At 42.1% G+C, this 13893-nt stretch overlaps 1 protein-coding gene across 2 annotated transcripts in view; it reads left to right on the forward strand.

The window, feature by feature from the left end:
• The first annotated feature begins 1851 nt into the window (after positions 1 to 1851).
• LOC143482267 (trypsin-2-like) overlaps positions 1852 to 13893 on the forward strand; it is a 41770-nt gene continuing 29728 nt past the window's right edge. The window contains exons 1-5 of one of the 2 annotated variants that reach the window (XM_076980592.1): positions 1852 to 1963; positions 2300 to 2477; positions 6537 to 6775; positions 10997 to 11121; positions 12138 to 12246. In XM_076980592.1, the coding sequence (XP_076836707.1) occupies positions 1921 to 1963; positions 2300 to 2477; positions 6537 to 6775; positions 10997 to 11121; positions 12138 to 12246 (694 nt within the window). In that variant the 5' untranslated portion in view covers positions 1852 to 1920. The remainder of the gene's footprint in view (positions 1964 to 2299; positions 2478 to 6536; positions 6776 to 10996; positions 11122 to 12137; positions 12247 to 13893) is intronic. The other variant, XR_013122175.1, reaches the window with a different exon arrangement.

The raw sequence follows: 13893 nt of genomic DNA on the forward strand, positions 1-13893 counted from the left end.
TTCACCTTGATAGTTTAGCTCGGCTATATTCCTAACCAAAAATTATCGCCGTTAATCTATTCTTAAAGTTGGATTGGGAACTGGGACAAAATGGGTAAGCAAACTATGATGACTTTCAACTTGATAGTTTAGCTCGGCTGTATTCCTAACCAAATTGCACAGTAGGGGCGAGAACGAGTTTTCAAACCTGTGAATTACAAATCGTACGTGTGTTTACATGGATGCAGCCACGAAGTCGCCAGGTTTGCTTCATGGAAAATTCATTTTAAAGAATCTTCCTAATGGAGACGTCGACAAGACTAATGTTGTTTGCACCTTATGCAACGCGGAATTAGTTTATTGTAGGAGTTCTACCAGTCTGAAGTACCATTTAAACGCAAAGCACAAATGGGTCAAGCACTGATACAGCCCAGGGGAAGAGTTGCCGCCAAACTACTCTGAGTCTATCAGACAAGTTGATCAATAGCACGCATATTCTGAATGAGCCATTTTAATCTAGATTAATCTAGATTTCAGTGAGATTAATCTAGATTTTAAAAATGTATCTATGCCCACCCCTAATATATATATATATATATATATATATATATATATATATATATATATATATATATATATATATATATATACACACACACAGTGGCGTGCACAGAGATTTTGGGGGGCTCAGGGGGGAAAAGGGCACTTTTTCGCACACGTGGAACACTTCATTATAAAAAAAGTTACACGCACATGAAATTTGACTTTTATTTGTAACATTCTCTAAACATGAGTTTTAAATGGAAAAAAGTCACACCACCAACTGATAAAATGCATATCCAATATTACCTATATACAGTCATTGTTAAGTCCTTCAGTTTTAACTTCTGTTTACCCTCCACTGTCTGGAGGCCTTGTTGCACATTTTGCAATTAGTAAATCAATATAGGCCTACAATTAAGACAGTAAAAAGACCAAAAAGTAGGAGAAGGAGTTATAGGCTACTGAGTGTTTTCATTACATGAATGCAGATGGGCATTTTTCACAGGTAATGGGGAACTTCCCGTTTCTTCTTTCACAAACGAATGTGTTAATTTATGTTGCCTAACAAAACCTATACAACAGAAAACGTTCAGCTTAACACATAGATTTGCAAACTCTACCTTAATTATTTGTATGTGGTCATCCTCACGTTATCTATCACTGATTTGGGCTAAAGCGACTAGTTTATCAGGTGACCAGTTAAACTAGTATGTATGAGACATACGGCGCTGTATGAGACATTTTACTGCATGAGAAAATGATTTCACGTTGGGCTTAGAGGGCAAACGGTACGATTTTACTTGATGTGTATGTGACCTGGCTGGTGGGCACGGGAGAAGAAGTCTTCCACTCGCTTCCTTCCACTCGCTGAACTGAACTGCTGCTGCAGCGCATCTGGTGTTAAAGGAAGAGAGAGGTCGGGTGTGTGCGAGGTGGTGGCTCATTTCAGGGCATTGTTTTTATTCGCTCAGGTTTCCAAAAGATCATTTCAAACCGACCTCAGTAAATATATTATTATATGTTAATAATAATGATAATAATAATAAAAAAAACCCAAAGTTTCAAAAGGGCACTTTTGTTGCTTTAGCACCACCTGATGTCTATTCCTGCATGCCTATATATATATTTCACATGACTATATACATTTAATGTAATTTTGTAATGGCATTTACCTTGGTAATCTATTTATAGTTCAGCTTTCGTATGGTTTTCACAAGTTCACATAAATGGTTTAGGAAGTGGAAAACTGATGAGCTGTGTCAACCGTGATTGGTCTGTCTTATGTGCAGATGTGGCGTGATGTGGGTTATAGAGTTTAAAAGTCAGACACTTGTCTGAAATTTTCACCAAGAGAAGACTGAGAGGGACCAATCAACTGAAAACTGAGGGGGACCAATCATGGCAAAGGTTTTTCTCCTGCAACTCTTACTTCTATTGGCAGGTAAAACTCAAGATGTAAACTTAACAATACACAGATACTGGAACACATAAATGTTTGTAATAAATGCTGAACTAAAGTTCATTACCAGTATATGCTATTTTTTATGGACTGTCAATTCAGAAGTTGTATTTAGCCCTTAGGTTTTCCTGTAGGAACCACGCTGAACTAACATTAGATGAGCATGGTTATTGTGAACTAAACTTGAACATCTTACCTGTAACGTAATGGTAATATGGTCTAAAAAACATAATGAATGCTTTGTCTGTTTTCCATGTTTATACGTTATCTCTAAACAAGAGAATGTAAACATACAAATTAAATATAAAATAATTCCAGGTGTTGGATCAGGTGAGCGTCTGATTGGAGGAGGACCCTGTAAAAAAAGAGAACGACACCATCATGTACAGGTTTTTCATCACAAACCTAACAGACGAGAAGGATTCTGTGGTGGGACTCTGATCCATGAGAACTGGGTTTTGACTGCAGCTCACTGTTACAACCAAACAGCAGGCGGGTATGTATTGGATTAATACAGACGTACTCAAAACTTGCTTAGTATATTTTGTCCAGTTTGTGCTGCACAATCTGTATCTGGGACCTTCACAAGTGTGAGTGTATGTGTGTGTGTGTATGTGTGTGTGTGTGTGTGTGTGTGTGTGTGTGTGTGTGTGTGTGTGTGTGTGTGTGTGTGTGTGTGTGTGGACGTGTGTGTGTGTGGACGTGTGTGTGTCCATGTATTTGTTCATCCAAAGATACCAGAATTTTTTTTTTCATTGACACACGAGACATGAAGCTCTGGAAAAATTTCAGACAACTCCAGAATTTCATCTTCACATTTAAGAGCCAAACCATTCCAGTATCTGCTGAATTCCAGCACATGAACACCTCATTCTAATTAATGAGGCACCAAAACACCTGAACCAAATCTTACTGAGTTAGTACTTTATTTATTAGTAATATGCCTTTTCTCTTATTAAGCTCAGATATGCTACATAAATTATATGTATAACATGTAGAAATGACAATATTTATATTTTAAATATAGTAGCTTATGTGATGTGTTTTACTCAAACACATAAATAGAAATAGTAAAACCAGAGGAACCGATTAATTTGCAGTGGTCAGTGGTACATTTTTCAAGAGCTGTGTTGTTATATGAGTAGGTGAAGGCACGATGGTGAGGTGAGGTGTGAGAAAATGAAAGGGTTAGGGTCAATGATCCACAAGCACAAACACATACACACACACACACACACACACACACACACACACACACACACACACACACACACACACACACACACACACACACACACACACACACACACACACATACACACGTAACTGGTTGTTTATGGATTATGAATGGGGCACCATCCTGATGGTGGAATATGGTTTGATCAGTTTCATTACTAAATGGTTAAGTTCGGGTTCCACGCAGTAACCTAATACCATCGACCAAAATATGTATTTATCACCGTGACCAGATTAATGAAGAGATATCCAAATTTATTAAATGGTTAATAATACAATTGATATAAAGAATATCATATGGAATGATTGGACTCAAAATGAAACTAAACCTGTATGTAAATCTACTAATCTAACCAGATGTATAATAGTAAACAACAAAGAATAGAAAATTAAACAACAACATCGAATAATCAGCAATTATCAACGGTCATGGGATTTAAATGGATTATATGGCTACCCTAAGACGTTTCCTAACTGGCGTAGGACCCAGGGACAGACACGAGGTCTTTAGAAAGAAAATAGAAAAGGAGAAAGAGAAGATTTGGGTAGGCTAGGTAACAGTAATCGTTAAATCGGACTCTGGGAGAGATTGGCACAGGTTGGCAACCCCAAGTCAGCATATGAACTCTGAGTGTTTTACTGTGACGAAGGCATGTTGTGAAGCGGACCAACCGGTGCGCGTTCACGGTTCGTTTCCTTCTGCAGTAGCTAAGGTCGGCGGAGCAACTCTCGTGAGACTGCTAAAATCGCGAAGGCATCACAGTTGCAGCTGGAGGGCTCAGACATGTGCAGTTGACTTGAGGAGATGTGTGAAATTTTCCAAGTCCTTCCAAGTCTGCCAGGCTGATTGTCTCTCCTTGAGCAAGGGTTTTTAACTAACTTTTAGGGGCGTCATCGTAAGGCACTTTCTTGGTCATCATGTCATTGACCATTGGGCCTTGATTACTGAATATTCATTACCTCTGCCTGCACAGAGGAGAGAGAGAGAGAGAGAGAGAGAGAGAGAGAGAGAGAGGGGAGGGGGCGTCTTTCCAGGTCCAGTTAATGAATGACAAAAAGCAGACTAGCACAATTTGAAGACAAGGGGGATTCTCTATTCCTAAATAAATTTACTTACATACTCTACATAAATAAGTATTAATTTGGTTCTATTAGTCTACACATTGAGCCATTCTTAATTTGCACTTTTGGACAATAAATGACACATAATGCACAGACAGGCATGAATGTGAGGTCACCTAAGCACACATGAGAATGATTACATTTGATGAGTAACATACAAACTAATACATAGATATGCATATGCCTAATATAGCACATTACATGTTGATACTTGGTTAAATATGTGTCACGTTGAGGACCCCGGACCCTCCCTTTTGGGCGTGTGTCAACGTAGTCCACGTGCTTTGTCTGCGTCAGTGTATATACGTGGGTAGGGTTTTGTTGTGTGATTAATAAGTCTCACCTGTGAATCGTCTCGTGATCACATGGGGTTACTGTGGTTTGTCTATTTAATGTGCGCTCGCGCAGTGTCCTGTGCTCGTCGTTGTCTATAGTCTGCACGTTGTGTGCTTGTGATTGTTTTCTGTGCGCCGTTGCGCAATATTCGAAATAAAAACCGTGTCGTTTGGATCGGAGACCTGAACTCGTGTCTCGTCCTTGCTCCAGCACCCCAGCGTCACAATATGAATCTAAATTAATATTACACCAGAATACAAGTGTATTGATATGTCTAAAATAATGCAGCACATGAATATGGGAATACACAGGTCTCTATGACTCGAACACAGAATTAATGAACATGCATGTCTAAACAGCAGAACACACAGGAATATATATATATATATATATATGCATGCATGTATTCACTATACAGTTCAGGACTACAAGAACAGGTATATCTAACTACAGAAACACAAAGTAGTACATGGATATGCATCAATGTGGGGTGATTATACAGTAACAGGTATTCTGATAAGATCACTTAATACTGAGTACATGAAAGATCATAATTTGTGTCTTTATATCAACCACATATCAGAATGTTCAAATTCAGAGGCACAGCTTGTGCCTGTGGTCCTTTGTCCTTAAGGACTGGAAAATTGAATGCTGGTTTTAGGAATAATTATTATTTCCTTGGTTGGAAGGTTGTTGAGGTTGATGTCTTTAGATTGAGTTCACTGAGTTGGTTCCAGTAGGCTGGATTCCAATTCTGTGTACAGTTCAGATTTGGAGTTACAAAGATCTCTGAAATATTTGCATCTTCAGTTCTGAATTTTAACACAGGACTTCCAAGGTGTTGTACAGTCCCTGACATAAGTTCTGTCGCTTATCCATGTTGTGGAAACAAAAGCTTATAACCTGACTTTAAATTCATCGATTGGTTTTAGAAATGACTCATATGAAAGCTGAAAGCATGGATGCGGTCATTCAAGCTCGTGGAAGTCACACAAAATATTAAATATGGCTCTAATAGCACCTCAAAGTCATTCACCAGTGTTATGAGGCATATATTTGTATATGAAGTGAATTATTTGATTTTCACCTTACTTTCTGTGGGCGACAAAACTTTTGTCTTGCCAAAATCTGACCTTTCTGTGTTCATTAAATAAACAATATTTCTGCAGTAAAGCAAAAATTAAATCTCATTTGGGAGGGTTTCAGCTTTCATATGAGTCATTTCTAAAACCAATCGATGAATTTAAAGTCAGGTTATAAGCTTTTGTTTCCACAACATGGATAAGCGACAGAACATATGTCAGGGACTATAAATTGGGTATAAACCTTGGACTATCAGATAAGGTTGGAATTTAGAGTTTTATGAGTGTAGGTCCTTCCTGACTGCGATCCCAGTGTCCTCCAAAAGAAGGTTTGATTTTGACCAGAACTCCCAAGCTCAGGAGATCAGATAAGGTCAGAATTCTAAGCTTTGAGAGACAAACACCTTTGTGAATGTGGATTCTTTAGAGCCTGTTGATAGGTGAAGAACCAGTGTTTATCTTTACATACAATCAAAGAGATTTGGATGGTCAGTCTCTCATTCATCAGGGAAAGGAATCCACTTTGGGTGTCATAGTAAAATGGCTTTGGCTTTCTCCACTACACACACACACACACACACACACACACACACACACACACACACACACACACACACACACTACGGGGAGAGGAGTCGCAGAGGAGGGAGCTGCTACATGTAAAACATTATGGATAAATCCATTATAGATGGTGATGTCATGTTGATCAAACATCCTGAAGCTGTGAGCGGTTGAGATAAAAGTTACCAGATACAATTTTATGTGTGTGTATCCTGCAGAGCTGTTTCAGTTAAGACAGGGGTTCATCGGAATTCAGCAATCCAAAGGTTTCGCATTAGACTTCATGACATCCACAAATTTGATGAAACCCTGGAAGCTGGTGACATCATGCTGCTCAAACTCCCTGCAGCTGTGAGGGGAATCACTCCTGCTCAGCTCCCTCCCTCCTCCTGTAACACTCCTGCTAATGGAGACAAGCTGCAGGTGGCTGGTTATGGAAGTACTGTTAACCATACAGGTAAAAAACTTACAAAACTACTCATAAAACAGAGCCATTATATGCATTTGAATAGACTTTTCACTTTGTAGTTGTGTTTCAGTTACAGTTTATTCCAGACGTGTGGACTCGAGTCACATGACTTGGACTCGAGTCCGACTCGATTCAGTAAACCAGACCTGGGCAAACTGCGGCCCGCGGGCCACATCCGGCCCGTTGTGCGTCCGGCCCGCGAGAGGTCAATCATAAATTTAACAAATATCTATGTCGTGCGTGCAATACAACTGTGATGCTTTTATTTTGAAAGCGCTACGTTTTTGTTAATTCCGTGTGGATGTACGTGCTTGTGTGTGAGCTGTGCAAGAAACACTGTAGGTGATCAGCGACAAGTTAAGGCAAAATTTATGCGAGTGAACGTAGCACGCGACTCCGCACCCCTTGCACGAACCTCCGCGAACGGCGGAACATTTACGTGACAAATTATAATTGTGAATTGTGTTCCAGGTTTGAAAAGTGCTGGAATGTTGGCTAAAGTACTTGAAAATGCTTGAAATTGTAAGTGTATTTCGATTCACAACAAATAGCTGACTGAACAGGGGGTATTCCAGAAAGCGGATTTAGTGACGAAACCGGGTAAGTAAACTCAGAGTTAACGAAAACTCAGGGTTTTCCGTTCCAGAAACCGAGCTTGGAGAGAACCTGAGTCAGCTGGGAAATATTGAAATGGACCTTGAAAGTGGCGTAGAAGTGCTTTAAAGCTAGGTTTAAACCGACGCAGCGCGAACATCGCAAGGGTCCGCGCGGCGAAAATGACGTAATCGCGGTGGCTCTGCCCGTGCGTGAGGGCCTTGCGCGCTGTTGATTCAAGGTCGTGCACCTCTCGAATTTTGTAACTTCGCGCGCACGCCGCGCCTCAGTGCGATGGACAAAGTCATGTTTGCAGGGTTCATACACCTTTACAAGGTGGAATTAAAGCATTTGTACGTCACTTTCAAGGTCCATTTCAATATTTCCCAGCACGTTAAACTTAATTAAGTTAAATATTTATACATATACTCTAAATGATTCAAAATAATTCGCTTTTTTATCACATTATTTAATGGTTGTTTAAAGTCTTCACATTCTCCCATGTTTCATCCTGGAATTACAAGAGGCTCGTATTTGTTAATGTAATACAAGAAAACTGTTCATTCAGATGGCTATTTGTTGTGAAACGAAGTAGTTACAATTTCAAACATTTTCAAGTATTTAGCCTAAATTCCAGCACTTTTCAAATCTGAAACAAAAAGCAACATTAAAATTGGTCAGGTAAATGTTCCTTCCATTGTTTTTGAGGGGTGTTTCTTTATTCTAACACACATCGTTTCGGAGAACACTACACAGAATGTGAAGCGGCAAGTATAAATGCCTCCACCGTTTGCGGAAGTTTGTGCGAGGTGGGCGGGGCCACCGTAATGACGTCATTTTTATTTGTGTGGCCCTCTGACACAATTCAGGTTTCTCATGTGGCCCCTTGTAAAAATTAATTGCCCACCCCTGCACTAAACTGATGACTTGTGACTTGACTCGACAACATCACTGAAGACTTGCGACTTGACTTAGACTTTACCTTTACTGACTTGGACTTGGAATCGGACTTGAGCTTTAAGACTTGAAAAGACTTGAAATCCTTATTTTAACAGAATAATTAAGTAATATAGAATCACATAACTGGATCATTTTGTATTAAATGGTCTGTAAAATGTGAACCGCTCAGCTCAGTTTATCTGTAACAGGTGAAGTTCTGCAGCCAATCAGGGGGGAGTGGGGCAGCAGCGTTGAATTTGTGCGGAGAGGACAAGCAACATGCTACCAAAAATTATCCTGTTCAATTATAAAGATTATGCTGTTGTGAATAAAAGAAGAACTGTGACATGCAAGACATGTGGAGTCAGGATAAGAGATGGAGATGCAACCACTTCAAACTTTGTTCGACATTTGAGGCTGCACAAACAAAAGTTAGTCTGACTAACTTAATATACTACTAATCAACTGCATCAATTGTGTTAAATATTGAAATTACATCTGGTGACTTGACTAGGACTTGAAGTTTAAGACTTGGGACTTGACTCGAGACTTGATTGTATCGCCTTGGGACTTGACTCGAGACTTGATTGTATCGACTTGGGACTTGACTCAAGAATTGATTGTGAAGACTTGAGACTTACTTGTTACTTGCAACTTAGTGACTTGTTTACATGTCTGGTTTATTCTTTTCTCTTGCACCTTGTACAAAACATCACTCACCTCAGCTGTAGTCTTACTAATGCAGGGACTAAGAGAAACCCTGTATTTGAAAGTGCTGTAGGTGATGTGGGTTATAGTGTACAATGATCTCACTCAGATACTGTGGGACCAGAGTATTTAGCTTTTTCAACAGAAATTTCAAATTGATAATAATTTTGATTGGAAGCCAGTGTAGAGTTGAAAGAAAATGACTAATTTGTGGACATATTTTAAGTTGTAAAATCAGCTGCAACAGTGTGGACTAGTTTTTTTTTTTTTTTGCATTTGATGGAAATAAATTTCTCAGTTTAGCAATATTATATAAATAAACAATTTCAGGCCACGAGCCACTCTAGAACACCCTCCCTGGGAAGACAGGGGAAAATACATTTAACACGGGCACAGTTACAAACACACACACCGGCACATTAAGCACAAAAGGCACAAGAGGGAAAAGGGGATTAGGGAAAAACATTGGGACAGACACACACACACAGGCACAGGCATCCACGAGATCGCTCTCCCCGCCTGTAAGAGCGCGAACAGTGGCGCCAACCCCCCCTAGAGACGCAGGTGACACAGGGGGTGGAGTCCCTTCGGTCCTATGAAGGGCCTTTCGCCACTCGCTGGCTGCTTTACGAGGCGCCGCTGGGGGCGCCCCAAACCACCTCATCAGGCCACTGGCTACGCCAGCGCCCTCTCGCGCTCCTCGGGGCAGCGTTGTCTCACCCCATGACGTCTCCATCTCCTCCTCCTTGGAGGCGCTCCGACCAAGGGACATGGGTTTCTCGGATGTCGGACAGCGTGATCAGCTCATACTGCTCCCCTCCGAGGGAGCACGAGGAACCTCCTCTCTGTCCTGGCGCCCCTTCTCCGACCTGACGGTCTCCTCAGAGCATACAGAGGGGCTAGCTTCCTCTTCACTCTTGCTGTTGTGCTCGGAGGGGAGAGAACTAACGGACAGAGGAGGGCTGACTTCTTCCTCCTCCCTACCGTAATACTCGGTAGGAGCCGAGTAAACGGATGGAGGGGGGCTGATCTCTTCTTCCTCCTCACCGTAGTACTCGGTGGGTGCTGAGAAAACGGAAGGAGAGGGGCTGCTTTGTTTCTCTTCCTCCCCGTAACACTCAGTGGGGGCCGAGTGAACAGACGAAGGGGGGGTGCTCTCTCCCTCCTCCTCACCGTAGTACTCGGTTGGCACTAAGCACACCGAAGACGGGGAACTAACCTCCTCCTCTTCCTCATTCCTATTGGGAGCCCCCGACACGGAGGGGAAGCAGCTGGCCTCGGCCTCGCTCTCCTCCTCTGAGTACACGGAGGGAGGATGGCTCTCCTCCTCTCTGGATTCTTCGCTCCCAAATTCACATTCGGGAGGGGTCAGGGCAAAGGCGCCTGTACCCACAATAATGGGCTCTCCTGACTCCACCTCAGGGTATGCCAGAGGGATAGACTCCCTCAGCAGTGCGTGGTAGCCCCTTCTCTCCACGCAGCCTCAAAGAACACGTCGGTGTTCTTTTCCCGTACGCGCGCCGGGGAAAACGCAGGGGAAGACGTATGTCGGCGCTTGGCCTTCTTCTTCCCCTTCTTTGTACGGGATGCGTATCTTGGCATTTCGTCGGCTCGTCTTTTTGTGATGATGGGCAGAGGCAGGCACGATGACGAATATCGTGGTGAAACATAGAACGTTTATTGCACACAAAAGTGAAGTTCAGCACGATAGCGCAAGCACTTATACGTGTGACTTACACAGGCACGAACCTTAGACAAAGATGAGCACAAGACACTGCACGAACGCACATTAAATAGGTGAACTACACATTCCCCAGTGATCACGAGACAAGGCATAGGTGAGACACACTCACAAACAACCCACACCCACGGAACTACAAACATGGACATAACTACACGCAGACAACGTATTAACATGCCCACAAGGAGGGGTCCGGAGCTGTCACCATGACACTGTTTATGTTTTAGGACCTGCTGACAGGAACCAGCCTCTTCAGTGTCTTCATCTAAAAGTCACCGACTGTCTTGAGTCCACGCCCAACTATTTCTGTGGTGAAGGTCTTCATAACAAACCAGCCGCCTATGTCTGCCCGGTAGGATACCTACCATTATAATATTTTACATATTAATTTCATAAATTACCTTAAATTTTAGTGCTTGTCAACACACACACACACACACACACACACACACGTGCACCTCAGCTCCCTAGAACAAATTTCAATTGAGGTGAAAATCACAATTGACAAATCTGGCACGTTTGTGAAACAGCAATGTAAATTATAGCCTGGGCCCATCAACAATCAAATGAGAAAAACAAATTATGTTTTTCAAGCTAATTGTAACGGGTGCGATGGAGTCGAGGATGTGAAGACGAGGTGTGTTCACAAGGCGACGTTTATTGAGCTTAACGCAGGACATGCTCATGGCGTGCTGAATGGCGTGCTGAAACAACTCAGCACGCCAGTTTAACACTCAACAGGTTTTCACATTAAAGACAAGCACCAAATGATACAAACACACACACTATATACACGTAGCCTAACAAGCACCGCGTGAAACACACTAACTAAACAAGTGAACACACACACACACACCCAGCCACACCCACGGACGTACATAGAAAGACATGGACTACATTAACACATACCCACAGACGTACATATAAAGACATGGACTACATTAACACACGCCCGAAGGGAGGGGTTCGGGGCTGTAGCGTGACACTAATATCATACGTGTGCTTTACTGCAGTTGTGGACATCAAATAAAGAGGATGACACAAACACAGGTCTCAGGTGGTTAAGTTTAATGAATGCCAAACATAAACATGCTAAACAACAGAAACACAATGTACAATAATTGACAGTCAGTTAAAGAAACAAATGGTTTTTTAAATGCTACCATGAGTAAGAAGGTGTGAACACTGGTTTCTAAATCAAAGACAAAAGTGTTTAGGAAGATCTGGAAAGAGCTATTTCAAACTCTTTCAGTCATAACAGTGCCCCCTTGTGGTGAATTCCACAAATTCTACAACAACAGAAATAGAGACACAACCCTCTCTCTCACATGCACACACTCTCTCTATTTCTGTCTGTCTCTCAAACAGGGGGACTCTGGGGGAGGCTGGCTGAAGAAGAGGTTTGGGAGAACCGGGGTGATCTATGGTGTTCTCTTTGGTTATTTCGAGCAATGTGCTGCAAACATCATATTCACAAGTGTGTGTGCTCCTCCTATCAGGAAATGGATTAATGACACTATGACTAATCACTGAGACAGCAGGTCCTGTATGAGTCCCATATGAAGCAGTGACAGTAGAGTAGAGGCCACTCCCACAGGCACACACTCCCAGCCACACACACACGCACTAATACACTCTCTCATTCTCACTCTTCCTCCTACTGACACGCCGCACACATCTGCACCTAATTCTGTTCTCCTAATTTTGCCAGCATTAAAACCCACAGGTCCAGTCTTCCAGTGCTGCACATTAAAGCATTTCAAGTGTGAAGCACTGTCGCCTGGACTTCTCCCTTATGCTTCAGAGAGAGAGAGACTGCACACAACGAGCTTCTTTCTTATTTTTTGTTAAGCCCTTTGTGCAAGTGTTTGTTAGCACATGTAAGCGACTGTGATTTAGTCTGCGAATCTGATGTTCTCATCTGCACTATGTACAGTAAAGATGTGCCTCTGCCACCTTCGTACACTGCTTCTTCTCTCATATTGCCCCAGGTGATACATTTACGTTTACATTTACATTTACGGCATTTAGCAGACACTCTTATCCAGAGTGACTTACAAAGTGCTTTGCTTCTGATCACAGAATACATCCTAGGAAATAGTATGGATAGGCCAGAATTCAAGACACCATTGAGTCAGACTGCTACTAAACTACAGGAGTCAGTATCATTACCTAGTGTTTTGCAAGTTAGACATTTGCCAAGAAGCACAAATAACCATAAACAGACATACAATTTAAGAATACATACAACGGCAAGTGGTATCAGCTGAGTTAGTGCTCTGGTAAGAACTCAACAAACAGGTTGAGTCTACGCTTGAAGATAACAATAGACTCTGCAGTCCTAGCAGCTAATGGAAGATCGTTCCACCATCTTGGAGCCAGGACAGAGAATAGTCTGGAGCTTTGTCTTCCATGAGACTTTAAGCATGGAGTTTCAAGTCGAGCCAAGCTTGAGGTTCTAAGTGTTCGCTGTACAGATCGGCTTTTGACCATGGACATCATGTAGGGAGGGGCCAGTCCATTTTTGGCTTTGTAAGCAAGCATCAAGGTTTTATATCTGATGCGTGCTGCTACTGGAAGCCAGTGAAGAGAGCATAGTAGAGGAGTCACATGTGAGAACTTGGGTAGGTACACCAGACTTACACAGAGTGATACAGGTTACTGTTTTAGTTTGACTAAACAAGGCCCTGCTATTTCCTGGAAGTTCAAGAAACAACCTACAGTAGCACTATCTAACTAGCATGTATCTAACTCAGCTGTTAAATGGAATGGATAATGATGTTCCCTGTTCGGCAAAAAATTATGGGGACCATCAGGGGGTTGTTGCACTGAGTAGAGCAGATCCACTGAGCAGATCAAGATCTAAACACACTGATGTAAAATACCACTTCATCCATGATGCAGTCAGCAAGGGAAAATACACACTGAATACTGTCCACCAGAAGACATGGTCACCGACATACTCACAAAAGCTGTGTCAAAAACAAGAATGCCATCCATTATCTTTATTGCTTAATCCCGCTAGTCAGGGTCAATGGAGCCAATCCCAGCATGCATCATCGGGTGAAGGCATGGACAGGTTGCCAGTCCACAACATGACCAACACACACCTATGTCCAATTTA

The sequence above is a fragment of the Brachyhypopomus gauderio genome, chromosome 18, assembly GCF_052324685.1.
Source record: "Brachyhypopomus gauderio isolate BG-103 chromosome 18, BGAUD_0.2, whole genome shotgun sequence".
In the NCBI taxonomy this organism is placed as follows: Eukaryota; Metazoa; Chordata; class Actinopteri; order Gymnotiformes; family Hypopomidae; genus Brachyhypopomus; species Brachyhypopomus gauderio.